The 18,500-nt window shown below is 53.8% G+C and overlaps 7 protein-coding genes across 7 annotated transcripts; 3 read left to right on the forward strand and 4 right to left on the reverse strand.

Annotated features, from left to right (window-relative positions):
- Window positions 1-258: 258 nt before the first annotated feature.
- Window positions 259-2,669, forward strand: M406DRAFT_346100 (uncharacterized protein). Its single transcript, XM_040922147.1, has 2 exons — window positions 259-675; window positions 742-2,669. The coding sequence occupies exons 1-2, from the start codon at window positions 534-536 to the stop codon at window positions 2,532-2,534; spliced, it is 1,935 nt and encodes a 644-aa protein (XP_040776902.1). The 5' UTR covers window positions 259-533; the 3' UTR covers window positions 2,535-2,669.
- Window positions 2,670-4,675: 2,006 nt separating this feature from the next.
- On the forward strand, window positions 4,676-6,021 carry M406DRAFT_356140 (AAA-domain-containing protein). Its single transcript, XM_040923368.1, has 2 exons — window positions 4,676-5,148; window positions 5,241-6,021. Exons 1-2 carry the CDS (start codon window positions 4,831-4,833, stop codon window positions 5,937-5,939), a joined length of 1,017 nt encoding a protein of 338 aa, XP_040776903.1. The 5' UTR covers window positions 4,676-4,830; the 3' UTR covers window positions 5,940-6,021.
- Window positions 6,022-6,414: 393 nt separating this feature from the next.
- Window positions 6,415-8,773, reverse strand: M406DRAFT_290254 (ATP synthase beta chain, mitochondrial). Its single transcript, XM_040918894.1, has 7 exons — window positions 8,690-8,773; window positions 8,398-8,542; window positions 8,294-8,315; window positions 8,116-8,201; window positions 7,982-8,024; window positions 7,363-7,917; window positions 6,415-7,284 (listed from the first exon to the last, which is right to left on the reverse strand). Exons 1-7 carry the CDS (start codon window positions 8,698-8,700, stop codon window positions 6,590-6,592), a joined length of 1,557 nt encoding a protein of 518 aa, XP_040776904.1. The 5' UTR covers window positions 8,701-8,773; the 3' UTR covers window positions 6,415-6,589.
- A 357-nt stretch (window positions 8,774-9,130) lies between these two features.
- On the reverse strand, window positions 9,131-12,392 carry GBE1 (response to light stimulus). The gene is made up of 9 exons (XM_040915176.1): window positions 11,993-12,392; window positions 11,808-11,932; window positions 11,652-11,751; window positions 11,478-11,593; window positions 10,722-11,413; window positions 10,315-10,650; window positions 9,679-10,239; window positions 9,527-9,596; window positions 9,131-9,464 (listed from the first exon to the last, which is right to left on the reverse strand). Exons 1-9 carry the CDS (start codon window positions 12,081-12,083, stop codon window positions 9,426-9,428), a joined length of 2,130 nt encoding a protein of 709 aa, XP_040776905.1. The 5' UTR covers window positions 12,084-12,392; the 3' UTR covers window positions 9,131-9,425.
- A 1,045-nt stretch (window positions 12,393-13,437) lies between these two features.
- Window positions 13,438-15,390, forward strand: M406DRAFT_37337 (uncharacterized protein; the record flags this gene model as incomplete). The annotated part of the gene is given in 4 exon segments (XM_040924024.1): window positions 13,438-13,910; window positions 13,926-14,156; window positions 14,222-14,838; window positions 14,903-15,390. 4 exon segments carry the CDS (start codon window positions 13,438-13,440, stop codon window positions 15,388-15,390), a joined length of 1,809 nt encoding a protein of 602 aa, XP_040776906.1.
- A 344-nt stretch (window positions 15,391-15,734) lies between these two features.
- M406DRAFT_356146 (COX4-domain-containing protein) lies at window positions 15,735-16,958 on the reverse strand. The gene is made up of 3 exons (XM_040923369.1): window positions 16,555-16,958; window positions 16,128-16,321; window positions 15,735-16,056 (listed from the first exon to the last, which is right to left on the reverse strand). The coding sequence occupies exons 1-3, from the start codon at window positions 16,811-16,813 to the stop codon at window positions 15,970-15,972; spliced, it is 540 nt and encodes a 179-aa protein (XP_040776907.1). The 5' UTR covers window positions 16,814-16,958; the 3' UTR covers window positions 15,735-15,969.
- Window positions 16,959-17,320: 362 nt separating this feature from the next.
- M406DRAFT_322183 (uncharacterized protein) lies at window positions 17,321-17,994 on the reverse strand. The gene is made up of 3 exons (XM_040919608.1): window positions 17,938-17,994; window positions 17,801-17,868; window positions 17,321-17,723 (listed from the first exon to the last, which is right to left on the reverse strand). Exons 1-3 carry the CDS (start codon window positions 17,962-17,964, stop codon window positions 17,630-17,632), a joined length of 189 nt encoding a protein of 62 aa, XP_040776908.1. The 5' UTR covers window positions 17,965-17,994; the 3' UTR covers window positions 17,321-17,629.
- Window positions 17,995-18,500: the final 506 nt, after the last annotated feature.

An 18,500-nucleotide genomic window follows, 5' to 3' on the forward strand; every position in this document is an offset into this window, starting at 1 on the left:
GCCAAAAGTTGTGCCTTGGGTAATAAGTACCATAGTACGATAGGACACTTTTCACAGTATGTTTTACATACATACAGTATTTGAATACTGTAGGGCTCATTGCCAGAAGGCAAGTAGCATAATAACCCTAACCCTTTCTCTGCTTCCTTATTCGCTCTCATGTACATTGTACCATAGTACAGCCCTTTTGGCTTGTTGAGCTGCCTGGACCTGGGTGAAAGCTCAACCTACAAAACAACAATAACAACAACAACAACTATGAATCTGATTACACGGGCTTTCAGACCTGGAATCTAGGGGTATTAGGAGATTTTATCCATCCATAAAAGGCCCCCGAAAGGGACGGACGGGACTGACAGGACTGCGATTGCAGGAGCAACGAGTCTTTCCTCCCTTTCTCCCTCGTCCTGCTTTACTTGGTAGCCCTTTCTCGCGCGCGGCATGACACTACCAGGCTGCACTACGTCAAGGACGCCGAACCCAAGGCGACAGCCCTGAAGAGCAGCACTTGGGCCTGCATCCACTTTGTCAACATGGCCATGCCTAGGGGCAGAGCCGCCTTTAAGAAGAAGGATGGTATCATCACCATCTCGGACGACCAGGTCTCAGTCACCTGGACCCCTTTGCCTGGCACCGGCCAGCCTACCGTCGCTCTGGCCGTTGCGAGCATCACGAGTGAGCTCTCCTCACACTTCGCAGACTCTCTCGTCACCACGACCTGACTGACCTCCAATGATCTAGACCTGCAACAAACTCCAGACACCAACCCCAAGGTGATGCTAAAGATCTTTGAGCGGCCATCCACCGAAGGCGGTGACCCAACCACCTATCTCTTCCATTTTAACTCTCCAGAGACCGCCCGCACCGAGGCCAATGCAGTCAAGGACCTGCTCTCGAGGCTGCTCGCCGACTCACGGGCAGGTGACCCCTCGGTACCCCGGCCGGCTGATGAGCCGACGGCTGCTACGAATGGCTCGTCGAATCCTGGTGCTGGTTCCAGGGCAGCAGCAGCCACCCGTCTCTTCGATGACAACCATCTCGTGATGGACATTGAGCTGCAGGGGTCTCTTCTTAGGCAGAACGCGGACCTGCATCAGACATATAGGGATGCTCTGGAGAACAAGCCTGACACCATAGGGAGGGCCCAGTTCAATAAGCAGTTCTGGTCAACCCGCACCAACCTCCTCCGCGCGCATGCTATTGAGAGTAACCAGCAGCGCGGTGCCTACAATGTGCTCCCCACCATGAAGACAAGGGCAACGCAAGATGCTGAGACGGGCCAGGAGTCCTTCCAGCTGGCGATAGACAAGACCCAGGTCTTGCAGATCTTCAATCAGCACCCGGTGGTGAAGAGGGCCTACGATGAAACCGTCCCGAAGCCGCTCAATGAGACCGAGTTCTGGTCGCGCTTCTTCCTGTCCAGGTTGTGCAAACAGCTCAAGGGAGAGCGGGTGGCAGATACGGACAGGCGTGATCCCATCTTTGACAAGTACGACGCCGCTGAGGATCAGGTCTCCTACGCCAGCAGAATCGGCGCTCAGCATGTTCCCCACATCATCGACGTCGAGGGGAACGAGGAGAACCAAGGAGGCGTCAAGAGCGGCAACCGCAAGGACGTAGAGATGCGGCCGAGGAAGAACGTGCCCATCATACAAGTGCTGAACGCCACCAGTGAGAGGCTCATGTCTAACGTTGCGCCTACAGACGGGGATCCGGAGGCGGCACAGGGCACGGACGATGCAACGTGGCGGGAGCTGACCCTTCGCGATCTGGGAGGCAGTGCAGAAGAGAACAGGATCATGCTCAATATCAAGGAGCAGAGCCAGTTCTTTCAAGACCAGCACACAGCGTCTTCCGCACCGGATCGGGCCTATGAGAAACAGGTACCCTCAGAGGTTCTGAAGGGGATCAATTCTGACCTGGAGACTCTCCGCCTCGACAAGGGCGGGGGCGTTAACCTCCACTCCAGTCTCGGGATTGACGAAGGCAGCGACGACGACGAAGATACCCCCAAGAAAACACAACACGTCGGATCGCGAGCGGCGAGGAAGGCGGCAGAGAGACAAATCTTCGACGGGCTGGGGCAGAGCCGTGCAGAGCTGTATGGCCACAGCTCCGACGAGAACACACCCATGAGCGTCCCGAAGGAACTGGCCGAGAAGGCCAAACTTACCAATGGCACCACGACGGAATTCCTCAAGCACTTCTGGGATGCCTTCCTCTCAGGCGACCCTGACAGGGCACAGGAGCTAGGCTATCACGTAGAGTCACTCAAGAGATCCGTGATGCGCATCCAGGCTATAGGAGATGAGGCAGAACGGGTTCGCAAGACGTTGATAGAGGAGCAAAAGGCCAACATTGTGGCCATTCACAAGGCAACAGGGCAACGAGGCCAGCTCAGAGAAATAGGCGGCGGCCGTGAGGCTGTCTTGACGCTGTTGGGCCCCTCTCTAGTGGCTTTAGAGAAAGCGCAGAGTCTATACCGGGCCGCTTTAGAGAAGGAGGGTATCACCATGTCGACGGAAAATGACTGAATTGCATCTTCTTGCAAGTGCTCGGCGAAGGCTTGGGGAGTTACATGCCGGCAGGTTTCTCACGGCGACGCTGGGGATAGATTGAGGACATGAAAATGATAATGAAATAGATCCCAAAACAGGAGCAATCAACCCAAAAAGAGGCGGTGGGGATCATGGTCCATTTTCCAGGTTGGACGTGTGCCCAGCTGTATTGTAACATGTGCTTTCTTGGGGACATTCTTTATGTGGTCTTAATCGTTGTGTTGGTGCTGTTGGGTAAGGATGTTGGCTCGGATGGCCACGGTGGTTCCAGGTCTGTAGGAAGAGCAGGGATCCCCCACTAATCTTATCGATTCGGCTCGAGGATAGTGGCCCTGAAAAGTAACGACTCGCCTTTGCGACTGCCACAAACTTTCGCCCTCTCAACAAAGACACCGCTTCTGTGCTCTGGAGATCCCCCCTCTCTCTCCTCTCCCCAACGACCAGGTTCGATCCACCCCGTCCGACGACTCGAGATGGTCACTGGGGTTCTCGTCTCCCTTCCCGACGTCCAATGCATGCTGTAGCGGCCCGCTTACCTGCAGCGCGATGTCTACGGGCACAGACGCTGGCGCAGGTACCGTTCCGAGCATCTGCGAGCGCCCTCGCCGCTGCACGTCGAGATCAGTCCCATAGGTCAGTGAGCGCAAGAAATTCGCTTGCTGGCCGGCTTGGCCATGTCCGATTCGTGTCAAGCAAGCCCGACAAGCCAGAGGGCAATGAGAACGAGGAAGGAAAAGAGAAGGGCGAGGGCGAACCATGTGCACAGCCCTCTGCGAGCGCCGAGACGTCCGAAAACACCTCCGAGACCAACAGGCAGCCTCTATTTTCTCCCCTTTCCGGCAGAAGGAGAGGCGGTCTTAATGGTGGTGGATCAGGCAGTGGTCTCCCGCCCGTCAACCTTCCGCCCTGGTTTTTAGACGAGCACGTACAGATATCGGGCTTGGAAACACACACAAACACAACCGAGAGAATATGGGACAGGATATCGCAGCACACACGGTCATCCAGCTCTTCTCAGGATGAAGTCAAAGAGCTTGGGGGGATCTGGGCCTCCGAGCCTGTAGAGGGGGCGACGGACTCTCCAGAACGGGCGATGGGGAGGGAGCTCGTCTCGACCATCTCTGCTGAGCTGGGTGCCACCGCTCCTCTCATGCGAGCCACCAAGGATCCAAAGCGGCGGCCCATCTCCTTACTCTACGTTCACAACTACAAAGGCAGCCGCGTGGCGAAGGAGATGGTCAGCAACATCGGTGCGGAACTCGAGGCGGATGTCATACACCTGGATGCTGCCAAACTCTCGAGGATTGTGGGGCCGTACCTGGGGTCAACCCTCTATTTTGGCCGCGGCAACATGTCCATGCTGGGATACTCTGCAGCCGGAGCCAATGGGCGATCTGCGTCTGCCACGAGCTCGACAGTGGGAGGCGAAGATGACTTGGTGCTTCGCGGGATGAGCGTGATGAAGTTTCTACAGCCAGCTGATGATCGGGCCACCTGGGATGATCTCAAGCTGACGCACGTCCTCAAAGAGATCGTCAACTCCGCAGCCACCAAGAGGAAGACGAAGGGCGTGGATCTGAGCAAACCGCAATCGATTATCCTTCACATTCACAATTATGTCGAATTGACAATGACGGCAGAGGGCTCATCCATCATTAGCAAACTCCGCACAATCGTGGACCGCCAGTGGCAGGATGGCTCCAAGATCATCATCGTCGGATCTGCATCGAATGATAGTAACGCCTCGGCCAAGTGGCACGCTAAGATCAAAGAGCTGAGTGAGCAGGATTGCTATCCAATCGTGTTCTCGACCAAGGCGGACGAGTTGCCCGAGTTCAAATCCTGGGAGCAGGATGATTATCTTCACGACAATCTGCTCAACATCAATTGGATGTTGGAATGCCTGAAAGCCGAGCCCATTCGTGTCGTTTTGCCCCCCAAGGACTCAGATCTGGCATCGAATAACGCCGTGAAAGACCTCATCTCCAACCTCTCGAGGTCCATACATTCGAACCATTGGATATATCGGCTCGCGACACAGGCTACTGGTGTGCAACGATACAAGGACGGACCTCTTGATATTTCAACATTGGCCGAGGCGCTCAGCCATATGAAGCGAGTCGATGAAGCACGTATATCCATACTTGGGATTCATTCCCCAGCAACCTCGGAGTCTGCTGCAACCTCCCAACCGTCGCCATCCCCGCTTGAGACCCTGATCTCACTCGGGAACGTATCTCCCGAGGCCTCAGCGGGCCGCCGGAAGAACCCCATGAACATGAATCTGGACGACGAAGAGAAGAAACTCTTGTCAGGCCTTGTAAATGTCTCTGACATACACACAACCTTTGATGATGTAATTGCGCCGCCTGACGTTCGAGATTCGCTGGTCGCGTTGACAACTCTTTCTCTTCAACATCCCAGAGCCTTCTCTTACGGAGTACTGGCTCGCGAACGTATACATGGCGCACTGCTGTACGGACCCCCAGGAACAGGCAAAACACTAATGGCAAAGGCCCTCGCCAAGGGGAGCGGAGCAAACATGTTGGAAATATCTGCGGCCTCGATCAACGATATGTGGGTAGGAAACGTAAGTTTTCCCCTCCTGGCTACTCACGACGCCTTCTTTTCTCCTTCCTTTGATGAGGATGTAAACGCTGACGAGAGATTCCCTTGAAACAGAGCGAGAAGAATGTTCGCGCTGTCTTCTCCCTCGCCCGGAAGATGTCGCCAATGGTAGTGTTTCTCGACGAGGCCGACTCCCTCCTAGGCTCACGGGCAAGACAGCCAAACAGAGGTGGTTACAGGGAGACTATCAACCAGTTCCTGCGGGAATGGGATGGGCTCACAAACTCGATCAATACGCAGCAAATTTTCATCCTTGTGTCAACAAACAGGCCACAAGACATGGATGAGGCCGTCCTCCGGCGACTGCCGAGGAGGATATTGGTAGATTTGCCTCTCAAGGACTCGAGACTTGCCATCCTACAGTCTCTCCTCCGTGACGAGGCCCTTGACGACTCAGTGTCGCTGGACAAGCTAGCGACCGATACGGAGCTGTACAGCGGCTCTGATCTTAAAAACCTGGCGGTAGCTGCGGCAATGGAGGCGGCAAAGGAGGAGCTCGCTGCTAAGAACAACCACACCGGACCGGACCCCTACACGTTTCCAGAGAAGCGTGTGTTAACGAAGCGGCACTTTGACAAGGCCGTCAAGGACATCACCGCCAGCATCTCGGAAGACATGCAGAGCTTGAAAGCCCTGCGGAAGTTTGATGAGCAGTATGGCGATGCGAGGCGGAAGAAGAAGAAGAGTCACATTGGGTTCGAGGTGGTACCAAGTGTGGTCAGCTCAGAGACGGCCCGAGTGAGAACTAGATGACGAGGGACAATCCACACACAAACAAATATACTTGAAAGACCAAGACTAGAGATGGAACGAAATAAAAATTCAGCATCCCCAGACAAGGCCCGATGAGATGTATATTTCCTCACGTGTTCCCAAGATTCACGGGAACGTCATTTGTGTCTTGGTAAGATTCTTTTTGTGATGTTCTTGATCGATGAGTGTGATCTGTCCTGTTCCACTCATCAACAGAAAGCTTTGCTTTCCCATATATAGATGTATATGGTTCTTCGCCAATAGATGGCAAGTGTTATGTATGCTGTTAGAAGAAGTTTACGATTCTTACCTTGACATTCGACGGCTTTTACTGCACTAAGAAAAAGCTTTTGTCTCCTCTTTTGGGAGGCCGGAATTGGTTGTGGCCCACACCAAGGGCCGCAACAATCATCATTTGCTCAATTTCTTGCTGTGAAATGCTGTCACACGGCGGATATACATATATATAAAAGTTGATGGACACGGAATACCTATTCAAATTTTGGTACAGTTCACAAAGGAGAAATTGATTGAGCTACGTTTTAACAACTCCGTGAACTCGATCCTGGCATCTAAACACGGGTTTCCCTTTTTCCCCCATGCGAAAATGACCCCTCCCCCTTTTATTCTACAGTGCCAACATGACCATCTTAGTTGTCCTTCTCCAGTTCCGCCAGAATCTTCTCACCCTTCGCACGAGCAGACGCGAAGTCACCAACCATGTAGAAAGCACCCTCAGGCAGGTCATCACCCTCACCAGCCAAGATGGCCTTGAAAGAGGCAATGGTGTCCTTGAGGTCGACGAGCTTGCCCTCGATACCAGTGAAGACCTGGGCAACGGTGAAGGGCTGGGACAGGAAACGCTGGATCTTACGGGCACGCTCGACGGTGAGCTTGTCGGCCTCAGAAAGTTCGTCCATACCCAGAATAGCAATGATATCCTGGAGGGACTTGTACTCCTGGAGAATCTGCTGCACACGGGTGGCAGTGTCGTAGTGCTCCTGTCCGACAACACGGGGGTCCAGCATACGAGACTTGGAGTCAAGAGGGTCGACAGCGGGGTAGATACCGAGCTCAGAAATACCACGAGACAGCACAGTGGTGGCGTCCAAGTGAGCGAAGGTGGTGGCAGGGGCGGGATCCGTCAGATCGTCAGCAGGCACGTAGACGGCCTGCACCGAGGTAATGGAACCCTTCTTGGTGGTGGTGATACGCTCCTGCATACCACCCATGTCCACAGCGAGGGTGGGCTGGTAACCGACGGCAGAGGGGATACGACCCAGCAGGGCAGACACCTCAGAACCGGCCTGGGTGAAACGGAAGATGTTGTCGATGAAGAGGAGCACTGAAGGGTGGGGGGTATGTGTGTCAGTACAGAATGTCTAAGACTTCCCCGAATGCACTTGGAATGGGGATGACGTACCATCCTGACCCTCCTCGTCACGGAAGTACTCGGCAACGGTAAGACCAGTCAGGGCGACACGGGCACGGGCTCCGGGGGGCTCGTTCATCTGACCGAAGACCAGGGCGACCTTGGACTCGCCGTCGAGCTGAATGACGGAGGTCTCCTGCATTTCGTGGTACAGATCGTTACCCTCACGGGTACGCTCGCCGACACCGGTGAAGACAGAGTAACCACCGTGGGCCTTGGCGATGTTGTTGATGAGCTCCTGGATGAACACGGTCTTGCCGACACCAGCACCACCAAAGAGACCAATCTTTCCACCACGGGCGTAGGGGGCAAGCAGGTCGACGACCTTGATACCGGTGACCAGAATCTCGGCGGTGGTGGACTGCTCAATGAACTCGGGAGCCTCGGCGTGGATGGGCAGGAACTTGTCGGTCTTGATGGGTCCACGCTCATCGATGGGGTCACCGGTGACGTTCATGATACGGCCGAGGGTGGCAGGACCAACGGGGATGGTGATGGGAGCACCAGTGTCGCTGGCCTTGGCACCACGGACGAGACCCTCGGTACCTGTGCTGGGTTGTCAGAGGTGACCCACTTCAACAAAAATGACGACTGCCTGGGCTCAACTCACCGTCCATAGCAATGCAGCGGACGACATTCTCACCCAGATGTTGCTAGAAAGGGAAAGCGTTAGCAATTGGAATGTATTGACTCAAAAAAGGGGTCAAATGGGGGGAGGTAGAGGGCTCGGAGGCGACGACGTACGGAAACCTCGAGGATGAGCTTCTGGTTGTTGTTGGTGGTCTCGAGGGCGTTCAGAATGGCAGGGAGCTTGGCCGTGTCGAACTTGACTGGAGAGGGGGTCAGCGAAGACAATTTCGGGGTAAAAAGAGGAAAAGTCTCTGGCTGAGCTCCCATATCGAAGGGGGGTTTGGCAACTGACCGTCGACGACGGCACCGATGACCTGTTGTTGAGGTATTTTGTCAGCTATGGTCGCGGGCGAGCGGGTGGCTGTTCGCGTCGCAAGGACGAGGTTGATTGCGTACCTGGTAGATCTTGCCATCACCAACACTGGATGTAGAGGCGAACCTGCTGCTGATGGATGATCGGAAGGGAGAGGGTCGGGCAACGCGCCTGGCGGCAGAGGCAGCCACGAAGGTTGGCCTCGCGCGGGCAAAGGACTTGATGCCGCTGCGGGAAAATGTTGGTTAGCTCTGCTGTCCTGTCCTCGCCTCTTTTTCTCCGACGCCAGCCAGCGTCTGAGGTCTGCACACGGCTCAATTGGCCTCAATCGGGCGATGGGAATGTCGAAAAGTAAAAAAAGGGGTGTCTGCTGACCTCTTAAACATCTTTCCAGATATTGAAGAACGACTTCTGATGGGAGTGGAGGTGGGCTACTTGGTTCGGGTTGAGGAAGAAATTGAGACGTTCCGAGAAAACCTTGGAGGGAGCAGCAGACCAGAGCTCCTCGCTCGTACTTCGCTCCTCGCTTGCTGAGTGGCAGGGAACTCAAGCTCCGTTACCTTAGGCGCCGGCACGTGACGCGGAAACTACCGGGATCCGCCCAGCAACCCGGTTGGACTTTTACGTAGTAACGCTCAACGATGCACGGCACACTGAATTCACCGTCTACCAGAGAGCAACCTTAACATTGACATACTGTTTTGCAATTTCCATTTTGTGCTTATTTATATAACAATCGTTGCGTTGATGGTGCATTTTATTTGGACTTTTCGGGAACAAGTTTTATAGAAAAACAGAAGCATCAAGTGAAACTTTGTACAGCGTCAGACGGATCATGGTCTGCCGTCTTTTCTATTCGCTGGAGAAAAGCGATCTCATTTAAGTGGCAAATTCATCTATCACTGATTTGGTCGCAATCTAGCAGTGCAAACAACCACAACCAGTTTTCCTCCGACATACGTTTTGACTCGCAGCTTCTCCGCGCCCTTATATCCTTTTTGAGCCTCCTGAAGACAGAGAATAAGAGACAAACCCCCTCCAACAAACCCCCTCCCCCTTTCTCCTTCCGAGCTCAAGGCTGGGATGTAGTTGTCCGGCGTACCTACGACGGCTATTGGGCCCGAGTATCTGATGAGTCGATGCCAAGAACCTGATCACAATCGTCAGCCTCAGCAGTACATGAAAAATAGCGCGGGTCATTTGATAACTTACAATAGCAGACCGGGCAGGAATATAGACATGCGTCCAGTTCTTGCGATTGTTCCACTCCATGGGTGTTGTACTGAAATAAAAGAAACAAGGAATTCACATCAGCTCCTGTCCGACCTGAGCACCATAGAATCACTAGCTGTTTGTTGACTTACAAGAAACGCGTGTCCTCGTCGATCGAGTTGAACCCACCAACCTCCTTGGAATCGGTATTGAGAACGATCTTGTACGTGCCTGGCACCTCGACGCCAATGCGGTAGTCCGTGTAGCTGTTGGTCGGGTGGAAGTTGAAGATGAAGACCAGACCAGCTCGCTCGAAGACGATGACCTTGTCTCCCTCATGTTTGAGTGATATGTACGCCTGCGGGCTATGCAGCCAGCCATACTTCTCCTCGCAAAGGTTCATGAGCCTGTCGAAGTGGTCGAGGAACTGGTAGCGGAGCAGATGGTCGTCAGTCAGGTTCAGCTGCCGCCTCGCGTACCAGAAAGAGTTGCTGTTGCCCTCGCGGGGGAAATCGAGCCATTCTGGATGGCCGAACTCGTTGCCCTCAAAATTGAGATACCCTTCGCCGCCGAGCGCATGCGTGAGCAGACGGATCATTTTGTGTAGTGCCATGCCACGTGCAATGACGGGGGTCATTGGAGTGAGGGTTGACATGTTAGTATACATCTCTGCATCGCAGAGGTGGAAGATTAAAGTCTTGTCTCCCACCAGGCTGATGATTTCGACGTTAGTCAGTGCTCTTACATCATGTGAATAGAGAGGAAAGAGAGAGGCAGAGAGGACTCACGCCTGATCGTGACTTTCACAGTAGGCTATCGCCTTCTCCCCGTGGCGTCTGTTGGTCAAGGTCCAACAGATGTTGGCCATGTCCCACTCCTCATCTTTCTGTTCTTTGAGGATCTTGATCCACATGTCTGGAATGGCCATGGCAAGGCGGTAGTCAAAACCGACACCTCCTAAAGACAGCGGCAGGCCGAGTGCTGGCATACCAGACACGTCCTCCGCGACTGTAATGCATTCTGGGTATAGCTCGTGAAGCATCTCATTGGCCAGCATGAGATACACTACAGCTTCCTCATCCACGTCGGCGCCGAAATATTCGTGGTAGCCACCAGAGAAACCACTAGCGGAAGGTCAGTACTGAGCCGAGGTGGGCTGGCGGGGGAGGGGGGGGGGGCAAAGGTGATGACCTACGTTCCCATCCCGTGGTGGAGGTATAGCATGCTTGTCACGCCATCAAACCGGAAACCGTCAAACTGATACTCATCCATCCAGAACCTGAGATTGCTCAGGAGAAACCGCATGACTTCGTGGTGACCGTAATTGAAAAGCCGACTGTCCCACTGGTCGTGACGGCCCCTGCCTCCCGAGTGGAAGTACTGATGGTCTGTACCGTCGAACTCGTTCAGCCCGTCGAGAACGTTCTTGGAAGCGTGACTGTGGACGACGTCCAGAAGAACAACCAGGCCCAAGCTGTGCGCTGTGTCGATGAGCTCCTTGAGGTCCTCGGGAGGGCCGTACCGGCTGCTCGCGGCGAAGAAATTGTTGACCTGGTACCCAAAGCTGGCATAGTACGCATGTTCCATGACGGCCATGAGCTGGATGACGTTGTAACCAAGTCCCTTGATACGAGGGAGCATGTTCTTGGTAAACTCCTTATACGTCGCTACCCGGAGTTCCGGGGATGAGATGCCGACGTGTGCCTCATATACACGGACACTCTCAGGCTTCTTGGGCCGAGAGTGCTTGAAGACATATTTCTCCTCAGAAGGGGGATTCCAGAACCTGGCGTCGTATGCAGGCGATACAGACAGATCCTGGGTGACGTACTTGATCCAGGCGGGGAGACGGTCGATCCTCTCTCCACTTGGGAGGACCAGCGAGATCTTTCCGGAGGCCATGTCAGCGCTTGGCAGTGTAACGAGAGCGAAGGGGGGACGGATCACACACCTTGATCTTAGAATTGTGAGGTATAGCGACCTGGCCGTGCTCGTTGGGAGGAACAACGATCTCGAACACTCCATACTCATTCTTCTTCATCGAGTGAGAATCCCGGTTCCAACCATCTGCGCTCGGTCAGCATTGTACACTGTCAAAATAGACGATTGGGCTGATGTCTCTCACTGAAGTCTCCAATCAGGAAAGCCTGTTGGGCATTGGGCGCCCACTCCCGGTAGACGACATTATTGTTCTTGTCCACGTGCAGGCCGAACGTGTCGGCACCCTAGACAAACGCTGTTAGCGAGGCCATGGACTCGAGGTAGAAGAAGAGCTACGTGCCTTTGTGAATTGAGCCAGACCGCCTTCGGTCTCATCAATTGTCTTGATCCACTCCTTGGCTTTGGAGAAGCGCCTCTTGAGGGCGTCTTGGAATGGAGACAGCCATGGGTCGATTGAGAGTACACCTGAGAGCTTGTGTCAGCCAAGCAAGCTCCCATGAGGATCAAGCCAAAATTAATACTCACCAGTGCCATCCGCGGGAATATCGTGGGAGGCGCTCTGACCACCACCGTTGGTGACCAGAGTGTTGGACGATTGTTCAGCAACTTCAGCCATATTGCCTGGTGCCCAGAATGGCAATATGAGGAGATGGTCTATTCGGAAAAATCGAGCTGCAGGGGACGGTGGCAAGGGTGTGTACAATGGTATATGCAAGCTTGGGTTGTCCGCGGGCCAGGAAAGACGAGCTCCAGATGTTCGTTCAGGTAAGGCTCCTGGCGATTTGAAAGATGACGGTAGCTGAAAGAATAAAGAAGGAACAACAGAGGATAGTTGGGAGTTCAGACAGACCAGGGTGGGCTGTTCCTGACTTAAATACAGAAATGCTGTGTGTTATGTATCTGCAGAGCTCTGGTGTGCCTGATTCGTTGTGGTATATGATGCTCAAGAGGGGAAGGACAGGCCCCTGACAGGTGCTGGAGATACAGCAGATACGGATGGGGTACTACCGTAGTCCTGTGTAGCTCTTGGCCGAATCAACGCTAGGGATGACGTCGGGTGGCAGCGGCAGCGACGAATTCAACGAGAAAAACGGAAAGAAAAGGTAAAAAAGAAAGAAGAAACCCCCGCAAAAAACACCACCAAGAACCACCATGACAAGGTGCAAGAGCCCAGAGAAGCCCAATGCCAGTCATTCCTGCAGCTTCTGCTCCTACCCTGCACCTCAACAAGACTATACATAGGATATGGCAGCCTGTACATGGTACCTCAGGCATGGTATCTGCACACCATCAGGCCGCAAATCCACTGAGGCAAAAAACCCAACAGACCTGACAGGGGGCGAACAGGATACCTACCAGAGTAAAATGAAACCAAGCCTGGCACAAAAAAAGTGACACAGGGCATAATTCCAAGGCTAGCCGCTCCTCCCGCCCTCGCAGCCGCAGATAGCATCCAAATTTTCCTATAATGGGCCCATAATAATACAGATCTTAAGAGCCTCTGAAAGAAGAGAAGGCTTTCCTGTCACCTTGTTTGCAATGTTTCTCTTCAGAAATTAAGACACGACACTGTAAGAATCACCCCACCCACCTACTATACACTATGCTAGAAAACAACCCCCAAGACCCCTGTCCTCGAGGGGCTATTAGACCTGGGGTAAACTTTGGGGATGGGGAATCCGTGGCCGGCTTAGCTGCATTGGCAAGGAGAACCCCGCTATGACGACTCCCGACGGCCGATTCACGGCTGCTCGTACTTGGCCCGTGAACACCACCATTCCGGCTCACCAACCACCATCATCAGCAGCCATAGACTGCAGTCCACCATCCATCATCGCTACTACTGTGTGTACCGTCCAGGCGGCAACCCCACCTGCTCCACAAGTAGCAGGCCAGTACTCTCTTTCCCAAGCCTACAGTTGCTGCTGCGATAGACCGCGCAGACCAGGTAGCATGCCAGCGTCCTCATTATGAACCCGTCGGCGGCCTTGTGGCCGCGGCTACACCTCTTGTCCATATCCCAGACCCACCGGAGGCTCTCGCGCCCCTTGAAGGCCGGGACTACTAGAGACCGTACCTTCTCTGCCTCTGCCACCGCCCTAATCTCCAGAAGACCACACAACTTCAACGGCGGTTTCAGCAGCAGTTATGACCCCAGCGAGGACACCGGCAGAGGGCCCATGTTTACGAGGCCAACTTTCGGCGTTCCACAGTTCTATCCCCGCGACCTGAAGGCGCGTGTCGATGAGTATGTTGTCGGCCAGGACAGGGCCAAGAAGACGATATGCTCCACCATATTCAACCATTACCAGGGTCTGCGGAGGAGGAAGCATGACCAGGACTTGGAGATCAGGGCTCTGGAGAGGGTATCACGGCAGAAGTGGGCGCGCGACAGAGACCGCTACCACGAATCACATCGTGAACCGCATCCCGTCGAGGGTAGGTAGTCACCGCGAAGGCCAGACCCTTCCAAGGTTGCCTGCCCATGTGCTGATGAAATGCCCTGCGCCCCCTGTCTAGATGAGTTCCCAGGCCACCACGAGACCATACAGCAGAGCCAACAACATATAGACCTTGCTGCCGATTTCTATATTCCAGACGACCCAGATGTACCTCACCATACGACACTAGACAAGTCCAACTTGTTGTTGATAGGACCGACGGGAGTTGGCAAGACTTATATACTAGAGTTCGTTATATTCTGTTGCTGTCATTGTCTTTGCCCTCACGTGCCCGGAGGTTGACTGCGACTAGGACCCTGAGCAAGAAGCTGAACGTTCCCTTCACGATCTGCGACTGCAACTCCTTCACACAAGCCGGATATATAGGCCAGGATGTCGAGAGCTGTATCGAAAGACTCCTCATCGAAGCAAGCTACGACACAAGGGCGACGGAACACGGCATCGTAGTGCTCGACGAATTCGACAAGATCGCAAGGAGAGAAACTACAAACGGCCGAGATGTCGGCGGAGAAGGTGTACAACAGGCGCTTTTGAAACTCGTGGAGGGTACAAAGGTCACTATCAATGTTAAAGACAACAGGTCTTCCCGGTCAGCCGCCCCGATAACGAGCAACTATGGCTCTGGAAACTCGGGCCTGGCACCGCCCTCGCCCCCCGTGGCCGGCAGAACGGACCAATATACCATCGACACCAAAAACATCCTGTTTGTCTTCTGTGGAGCATTTGTCGGGCTCGACAAGCATATCTTGGCGAGGGTATCGAAGCCGTCGATGGGGTTTGAGGCTGAAATAGGCAGGGGCCGGTCATCAAAGGAGGGAAATAAGACCGTCCTGCCCGTGGATATGTATTCTCACTTGCCTCATCAGCATGTCGCACCCAACAAGCCCGGACCAGCCGGATTCACCCCAAGTACGTGTCATCTCTTCCCCTTTTCAGTTTGCGTGTGCTAATGAGACCGTGCTCTCTCTAAAAGTGGATTTGACGACGCCGGAAGACCTACAGGCTTATGGATTCATCCCGGAGCTGATCGGCCGGCTGCACAACATCTGTGCACTGTCACCATTGTCTCAGGATGAGCTCTTCCAGATTCTGACAGTCCCCCGAAACGGACTAGTCGCGCAGTACACTGCCCTGTTTGAGACATATCCGAGCAGATTGTACTTCACCCGGCGGGCACTTCTCGCCATTGCTGAGCGGGCCCTGAAGAACGGGACCGGAGCCAGAGGGCTCAGGATGGAAATGGAAAGGGTTTTGGCTGAGCCGATGTACGAAGCCCCCGTCCACCATGTTCTCATCACGGAGGCCTGTGTGAGGGGCCAGGAGAAGGCTGGATATTGGGGAAGAGACGGGTGGCTGGAGGTAGAGAGACGGATGAGGGAAGAAGATGAACCTCTGGAGCCCGACAACGCGGCCGCCTCCAGCTTTGAGGAGTACCGAGAGGCAGGACAAAGCGGTGAATAAAGTCTTAGTTGTGGTGATACACCACCAGTGTTCTTATGAGCATTATGATAATGAGTCCATCAGTTTCCTATTACAACACGCGGCCGTAACGGCTCACATTTGCATAAAGCAGTCTTGTTTATTGTTCTCGAACTTATCAAATGATTACTGAGCCCAGGAGAAAAGACTTGGGGCAATACGTCCTGATCGCGTGCAGACGACTCTATACGCGATCTAAATGTAGCTTGGTGGATGGAGCAGAGCTGCTGCGCTTCCAGATCACATCACCGATGCGTTTGAGAGTCTTCTGGCAAGCTGGGGCAGTGAGACCGAACATACTTTCACATGATCAAAGAGCCTCACTTGAATGAAAAGTTTTAAGATTTCTCGTACACCACATCTTCGCGCCCACTCGTGAGCCGCCATCCAGAACCCCATACAGAACCAGGACCAATGCTTCGTCTAGATATCATTTTTTTGTTTTATTTTGTGTACATGGAACTTAGCCCACGAGGAAATGATTTTGTTTCTGCCTGTTCTAACAACAAAGGGAGAGCGCGTTGTATGTCAAGAACGCGACGACTACTGCTGCAGAGCAGCTTAAGCGTTGGAGGGAGGGGATTGGACCTGTCCCTTGCCCTTGTAGTCGGGAGAGGCGATACCAGTGAAGGGGTCGGATTTTTGTTCCTGTCTCCGATATCAGCTGCCGTCGTCCATTTGTTGGGGGTGTATGGGATGAGATGGATCATGACACGAACCTTGAGGTACTCGTTCGCGGCCTCCTGCCACTCCTTATTCATGGTGTGTGGTGCGGGCTTTGCAAACAGGCGGCTCGCGCTGAAGATGGCCAGGCTGGCCAAGACGCCAATGAAGACGCCGAGGGCCACCTTCTTGCCCTCATCTGGGGGAGGAAGAGCACGAGGTCCGTGAGGGCCGAAAGCAATCCAGTAAGCTGTTGCAGGGGAGTTGGGTTTTGTCCTCAGGTTAGCCAATTGGTCTCAACACCCGAGATCATGACGCAGCCCGTTCCCGGCAGGTACCGGCAAGGGTCCCATTGAAGTCGACAGATTGCGGAATGGGACGAGCAGAACCCAGTCTGTCGTCGGCAGCACTACCGCGGCGGGCTACGGGCATTCCTGAAGCTCGTGTAAAGCTTCTCTCCCTCCCTGGGGGTTTAAAACTCACCAGCCTTCTTCTCCTGGAGGGTCAGGGCGTTCCAGTCCTCCTTCATGCGGTCCCGCAGGGCCATCCACAGCTCAGCCTGCTCCTGCAAGGGCATGCCCTCCCACCTCTTCTCGATGTTGGCCAGCGTCGGGTTGGAGATGGCGTGGCTGGAGGCGGCAGTCGAGGCGGCGGCGCGGGAGATGAGGGTGGTGGTGGTGGCCTGACGGGTGGCCGAGGTGAGGGCGGCGCGCACCGCACCCGAGGTCGAAAGTCGCATCATTTTTTTTTGTTTTTTTTTGTTTTTGTAGCTTACAGAGGGGCGATCGAGAAGTCGACGGGGGGAGGGGGTATAGGAGAGGAGTGTTGGAATTGATTGATTGTTGAAGTGCTGTCTGGGAGTCGCTGGCGAAGAGTGGAGATGGGTCCGGTTTGACAAGCTCGAGCCCGTCAAAATGTTGCTCTCTGCTTTTTGCCTTCCGAAGATTTGCGAGGTTTGGGGGAGGTTCCTTTGTCCTTGGAATCGTACCACTCCAAGCCGACCCCGGTGGGGAATGATGACTCAGCAGGACTTGACGTCGTGACCCAATGACTCGGGACGAAAAGGTCATATCAATTTCCGCGGTCACTTTCTGAAGCCTCGAGCATCAATTTTGGTCTGTTCTGTTGGATTGAAACATGAGACCGCTGAACTGATTACATCTCCCTTCAAATTCAACTCTCTTGAATAGACGAAACATTGCCTGCGCGCACGCTTAATGCTGTAGGCCGCTCACAAATAAATTTCATTGAACCGCTCTGTATAATAGTGTTCTAGCTACTGAGGTCCCCCCTACTTTGGGACATGAATTATGATACAATGTTCGACAGATTCGTACCTGCATATAGACAGACTATCGTCGAGAACCACTAGCTGAAGGCTTCCGATGTACATGGTCCAACCATGGGTGGCATCTCTTGTTGAGGATTCCGTCCCTGGCCATGTGCGGAAGGGCTATCCGAATGTCTCTGCTCTTTCGTGCCCCTCGGGTCGTTCGTGCATGCAGGTGCTACTGAGCGGTATTGAGGGTATCTCTGTCTCTTCAATTTTGCAGACCTTTCACTTTTGCTGTTCTGGACGAGCCGACTGCCCGCTGTTCTGATCCTGGGCTACCATATCTTCACCCTGGGAAGCATTGCTTGTTCCCGTAGGGCTAAACGGGAAATGAGTAAGTAGTCAGTCAATACTGAGGTCCCAATTGATACGGGTATAGGATGAAAGAACTCGTACCCAGGGTGTTGCCAAAACTCTTGCGATTTTTGCTGTTCTTTAAGGAGCGGTCCGAAAGTATATGCACCTGTACAAAGATCAGCATCTCGTATCACATATGCGACCTACATGCATTGGAGAGCCCTGGGCATCATACCACTTGCGACACCCACGACAACAGCCATGGTCAATGCTGCAAAATTCCGCGCAGACATCTTGTGCTGATTTAGAAACTATTGGGGAGGCTAGAAGGGAGAAGGGCTGTGGAAGACCAGAAGGCCGACCCGCCTGCTTGGGGTTTACACCAGCGTGGAAATAGTCCCGACTCATAGAAAACCCTAACCCTAGTTCTTGTGAACTAAACGCGTTTCCCATTCAAGACGCGTCAATCAAGTAAGTACTAAGTAAGGTACTTGGGCAGCCCAGACAACAACAGCTTCACCGGAAACACGGCCAGTATACAATGGTTCCTTGATCAATCAGACCAGAGATTGCCGCTCAGATATGTCATAATTTGGAGGTATACAATGCATTCAAGCTCTCATGGGGAACTGGAAGGCACTAGGGGTGGTCCCAGACTCGGACGACGAGGCGTGGGACTCGGAAGAATCACAGCCGTTGCCAACATCGTCCAACCCACCCAACCCGCCCCAAGCCAACACACAAAGAGATGAAGTTTGGGACTTTCCCGGATCGCCCTCACCTCCGCCCCCATCCACTC

Source organism: Cryphonectria parasitica (assembly GCF_011745365.1).
Source record: "Cryphonectria parasitica EP155 unplaced genomic scaffold M406scaffold_4, whole genome shotgun sequence".
Lineage (NCBI taxonomy): Eukaryota > Fungi > Ascomycota > Sordariomycetes > Diaporthales > Cryphonectriaceae > Cryphonectria > Cryphonectria parasitica.

What these genes read in the sequence shown, in the direction of transcription:
- M406DRAFT_346100 (XM_040922147.1), top strand. Translation starts at nt 534, where the DNA reads ATGGCCATGCCTAGGGGCAGAGCCGCCTTTAAGAAGAAGGATGGTATC. An exon ending in GGCCGTTGCGAGCATCACGA is followed by an intron (nt 676 to 741) that starts GTGAGCTCTCCT and finishes CCAATGATCTAG; the next exon opens with ACCTGCAACAAACTCCAGAC.
- M406DRAFT_356140 (XM_040923368.1), top strand. Translation starts at nt 4,831, where the DNA reads ATGAACATGAATCTGGACGACGAAGAGAAGAAACTCTTGTCAGGCCTT. An exon ending in ACGATATGTGGGTAGGAAAC is followed by an intron (nt 5,149 to 5,240) that starts GTAAGTTTTCCC and finishes CCCTTGAAACAG; the next exon opens with AGCGAGAAGAATGTTCGCGC.
- M406DRAFT_290254 (XM_040918894.1), bottom strand. An exon ending in AGCTCATCCTCGAGGTTTCC is followed by an intron (nt 8,025 to 8,115) that starts GTACGTCGTCGC and finishes TTCCCTTTCTAG; the next exon opens with CAACATCTGGGTGAGAATGT. An exon ending in TGACGAGGAGGGTCAGGATG is followed by an intron (nt 7,285 to 7,362) that starts GTACGTCATCCC and finishes CCCACCCTTCAG; the next exon opens with TGCTCCTCTTCATCGACAAC.
- GBE1 (XM_040915176.1), bottom strand. Translation starts at nt 12,083, where the DNA reads ATGGCTGAAGTTGCTGAACAATCGTCCAACACTCTGGTCACCAACGGT. An exon ending in CTCCACCACGGGATGGGAAC is followed by an intron (nt 10,651 to 10,721) that starts GTAGGTCATCAC and finishes ACCTTCCGCTAG; the next exon opens with TGGTTTCTCTGGTGGCTACC. An exon ending in GACGAGGACACGCGTTTCTT is followed by an intron (nt 9,597 to 9,678) that starts GTAAGTCAACAA and finishes CTTTTATTTCAG; the next exon opens with TACAACACCCATGGAGTGGA.
- M406DRAFT_356146 (XM_040923369.1), bottom strand. Translation starts at nt 16,813, where the DNA reads ATGATGCGACTTTCGACCTCGGGTGCGGTGCGCGCCGCCCTCACCTCG. An exon ending in CCTCCAGGAGAAGAAGGCTG is followed by an intron (nt 16,322 to 16,554) that starts GTGAGTTTTAAA and finishes CCCCTGCAACAG; the next exon opens with CTTACTGGATTGCTTTCGGC. An exon ending in CCGCGAACGAGTACCTCAAG is followed by an intron (nt 16,057 to 16,127) that starts GTTCGTGTCATG and finishes TATCGGAGACAG; the next exon opens with GAACAAAAATCCGACCCCTT.
- M406DRAFT_322183 (XM_040919608.1), bottom strand. Translation starts at nt 17,964, where the DNA reads ATGGCTGTTGTCGTGGGTGTCGCAAGT. An exon ending in TTGTCGTGGGTGTCGCAAGT is followed by an intron (nt 17,869 to 17,937) that starts GGTATGATGCCC and finishes GATCTTTGTACA; the next exon opens with GGTGCATATACTTTCGGACC. An exon ending in GAGTTTTGGCAACACCCTGG is followed by an intron (nt 17,724 to 17,800) that starts GTACGAGTTCTT and finishes TTTCCCGTTTAG; the next exon opens with CCCTACGGGAACAAGCAATG.